Source organism: Cryptotermes secundus, unplaced genomic scaffold (genome assembly GCF_002891405.2).
Source record: "Cryptotermes secundus unplaced genomic scaffold, Csec_1.0 scaffold174, whole genome shotgun sequence".
Lineage (NCBI taxonomy): Eukaryota > Metazoa > Arthropoda > Insecta > Blattodea > Kalotermitidae > Cryptotermes > Cryptotermes secundus.
In genome coordinates, this window is record NW_019734351.1 from 597708 (window position 1) to 601468 (window position 3761).

The 3761-nt window shown below is 39.9% G+C and overlaps 1 protein-coding gene across 2 annotated transcripts in view; it reads right to left on the reverse strand.

Moving 5' to 3' along the window:
• The window catches only part of LOC111868755, an 83232-nt gene that overhangs the window by 57666 nt on the left and 21805 nt on the right, over nucleotides 1-3761 (reverse strand). For both annotated transcript variants that reach the window (XM_023859694.2, XM_023859695.2), the window contains exon 3: nucleotides 1074-1225. In XM_023859694.2, coding sequence (XP_023715462.1) covers nucleotides 1074-1225 — 152 coding nt within the window. The remainder of the gene's footprint in view (nucleotides 1-1073; nucleotides 1226-3761) is intronic.

A 3761-nucleotide genomic window follows, 5' to 3' on the forward strand; every position in this document is an offset into this window, starting at 1 on the left:
CAAATCTCCATAGGCATTACCACCAGTAAAGGTACAATAGGACATATGGAGGATTTAAGACCACAGAAACTGTTTTCAAGACTAATTATACTGTCATATTATTATCTCTGTATTACTATATTATTATTATTATTATTATTTATTATAATTTGGCATACTATTTCTGTATTATTATATTCTTATTACTATTTAGTATTAGTATTAATATTAATCTTTGACTTGTCCCATATCATGTATAATGATTCATGGATGAAATAAAATTGAATTGAACTGAAATATATTACAAAAATAACAACCTGTAATATTAAAAATATACAGATTTTTTCAATTTTGTAGAATAGATATTGTACACTAAAATAATGGGACACCACTGAATGCACATACAATTAACTAAGGAACCTATCTTGCATTTGTGGCTGGAAAATAATTTAGATCTGTAACTGTTCTTACAAGAATATAGCACTGTATACCGTTTTAGGCAAACATTACGGATACAAAGGAAACCTAATACAAAAAAGTTTGAATAAATATGGTCATATTTCATAATGACCCCAATTCACCCAAAGACATACCACAGACGATGAATCCAGGAAGACAGAATAGAAACGAAGACTGCATTTGTTACAAACTGAATACCTTCTTAGTCTTTGCCAGTTTTCAGAATTCTGCTGAGGTAGCATATATAATAAACTCCCACATGTTCAACAGAAGCTCCTCTGATAGAGGGACCAAACAGAAGTGTCTTGTGGTAATCTGCAATTGGTTAGGAGGAGGAGGTGGGTGGAAAAATGAGAAAAACCCCTCATAAGGGGTTAGTATTGGAGAACTTGATCACACTACAACATCTGACAATACGCTCAGACTTATTGTAACACAGGAATTCATGGATTAAGGAAATGGAAGGGCATCCTTTCCTTTATTCCCAAATCAACAACAACAATTATTAAGTCACCATAATATTACTACCAATAAATATGATGAATGGTGAGGAGCAATGAGATGGCTAATGAATGAAGATATGAAGAAAGGGTGAACAGTTGTGTTATGCTTGTAGCAGTGAGCAGTGCCTGTACCTGAGACCTCGGATTGCCTCCTTATGTGCCTGGAACATCTTCACATTATTCATATTACTCTGCCAGTACTTCACGTAGCCGGCATGATCTCCTGTAACCATCCACACATCATTATGGGACCACACCATAGTTCTTACTGGGCTGTCATGGGCCTGGAACAAAGAAATTTACACCACATAAGAAATATCAAGTATGTACAGATGTAAGTCAATGGAATATACATATTTTCCAAATGTGTTCTTTGAGATTCTGCACACCTCAATGGATCTGAAGTTCTCTTACTGCAATGGAAGGGTGGGGGAGGTGTCAGTGGATCAAATTTATCTTATACTTGGGGTGTCAGTCAGTCCAGTGGCAGGCCATGGTCTGGATGACTGGGGTTTTATTCCTGGTACAGGCAAGATTTTTCTCTTCTCCACAGCATTTGGACTCAATCTGGGGTCCACCTAGCCTCCTAGCCAATGGGTACCACTGGCTTTTACCTTGGGGCAAAGTGGCAAGGATGTGAAGCTGACCACTCACCTCCATCTAGTGCCAAGGTCAACAATGGTGGAGCTACACTCCACTCCCCCATGTCTTCATGGCACTGTGCTTAATAAATTAAGCACAGCAACAGATTTATCTGAGGCATGCATGCTGATGAAAGTGCTAGGTTCTGTTCATTGCCTCAAGGACAACCTCACCAAACTGAATTATTATGCCTGCTATTACTATGCCCAAACACTTTGTCAATTACTCTGTTCCCTGCTTGGCCAGCAGCAGACATAGTGAACATGCAGCAACTTTGTATTGTGATGTTCACATATCTACATCAGACAAGATCAATGGAGATGGTGAAAATGTTCCCATCAGCTTGTACACATTTTCTGCACTCTGCAAATAGTTTCTGGCTCACACACTATTGTTGTTCCTTATATACACTGAATGTTTCAATCAGTGTGACACCTTAAACTTCCATGGTGGCTGAAATCTTTGTAGACTATTAGCTGATTAATGACTGAATTTTAAGAGACCATCTATGGCCCCATCATCAGGATCTCAAGTGACATGGAACCAAACCATCCAACTTACATACAAACCAGTAGCAGAACAAGGCACTATCTCTCTTAGATGTTTAGGTGAGCAGAAGAGAGGCCAGCTTGCTGGGCCATAGTGCATATAGCAAACTCACACAAATGGACCTCTACCTTCATATGAGGTCTGAGCGCCATCTATTACAAGCGGCCTCCATAGTCTAGGGGTAATGTTCCCACCTCGTGACTCAAGGTGTGCGGGTTCAAACCCGGCAGAGGTCGTGGAATTTTTAACGGCGGAAAAATTCAGGGAACAAGTCCTCCGGGAGGGACTTTAAGCCGTGGGTCCCACGTCGTAGCTTTATGGCACGTAAAAGAACCTCATGTCTCAAGGGGACCTCTGAGCCAAATTCAGGACATTTCCCGCCCAACAGTAGTCTCTAACACCTCTGGTAGATGGCAGAAGCATCGAGATACTGCTGAGCCAGTAGAGGCCGAACTCGCTGGCTGAGTCAGGACTGATGGCACGCACCAGTATCAGTAGGTTATAGGGTAGGGTATATACAACATTAACACAATTCACATTCCTGTGAAGAAAAATATCCATATGCTTAGACATATAAAGGACAAACTAGGTCTAAAAGTCACAGGTATGTACTGGACCTCGCATGAATGTGGCAAGATGTATGCTAGACAGATGGGCAGAACCATCACGACTACATGTAAGGAAAACATGAGGCACATACACCTTGGCCAGCCAGAGAAGTTAGCAGTGACAGAGCAAAGATTTTAAACATAGCACAGTATCAACTTTGGTAGCACCTCCATACTATATAAAGCAATTGGATGCATGGATTGCTTGATAAGGGAGACTATCAAGATCAGGCTTTACCCCAGAAACTTTAACAGGGATGGAGGTTTCAATCTCAGTCAGTTCTGGCAACTGGTTACTAGTATGATAAAGCAGTACAGAGATACACCAATCTTAAGACAAAATTTTGCCTAGCAAATCTGTGACTATTCCCACTAGCATTTCCTGACTCATACACAACCACAGGCTACAGGCAGGTATGTGGGATGGTTTGGATCCAATGTCACATCAGATGCTGATGATTGGGGCACACATGTTCTCTGGTAAGAAAAGAAAAGAAAAAAAAGCAGTGATTTTTAACTAAATGACACAGCTGACAGCCCATGAAGATTTCATTAACTTCAAATAGTGGAGTTTTCAGGAGCAGTACTGCCATGCGTGGACTGGTTCAATAGCCTTCATCTTTAAAACTTCCCCACAAGAAATTACATAGTGATGTCTGGAGAACAAGGTGGCCTTTGGTCATAAGCCATGATTTATAACTCTTTCACCAAACACACTCTTTAGGATCTGTATGAAATGTAAGGCAGTACACACAGCTGCAGGATCCTGTTAGCTGCATGAAAAGCTTCTGCAATATCTGCCTAACATATCTATCAGAATTAACTGTTTCTGCATAAAACACAGGACCAATTATCCCTCTTGAACTCAGGGTGCACCATACCAACTTCAGCACCATAGTGTGGAATTCCATGTATAAAATGTACATTTTCTCCAGTATCTGTCAGTGTGTGTGTTCATATTTACATTACAAAAAAAAAAAAAAAAAAAAAAAAAAAAAAAAAAAAACCCCAACAAAAAAAA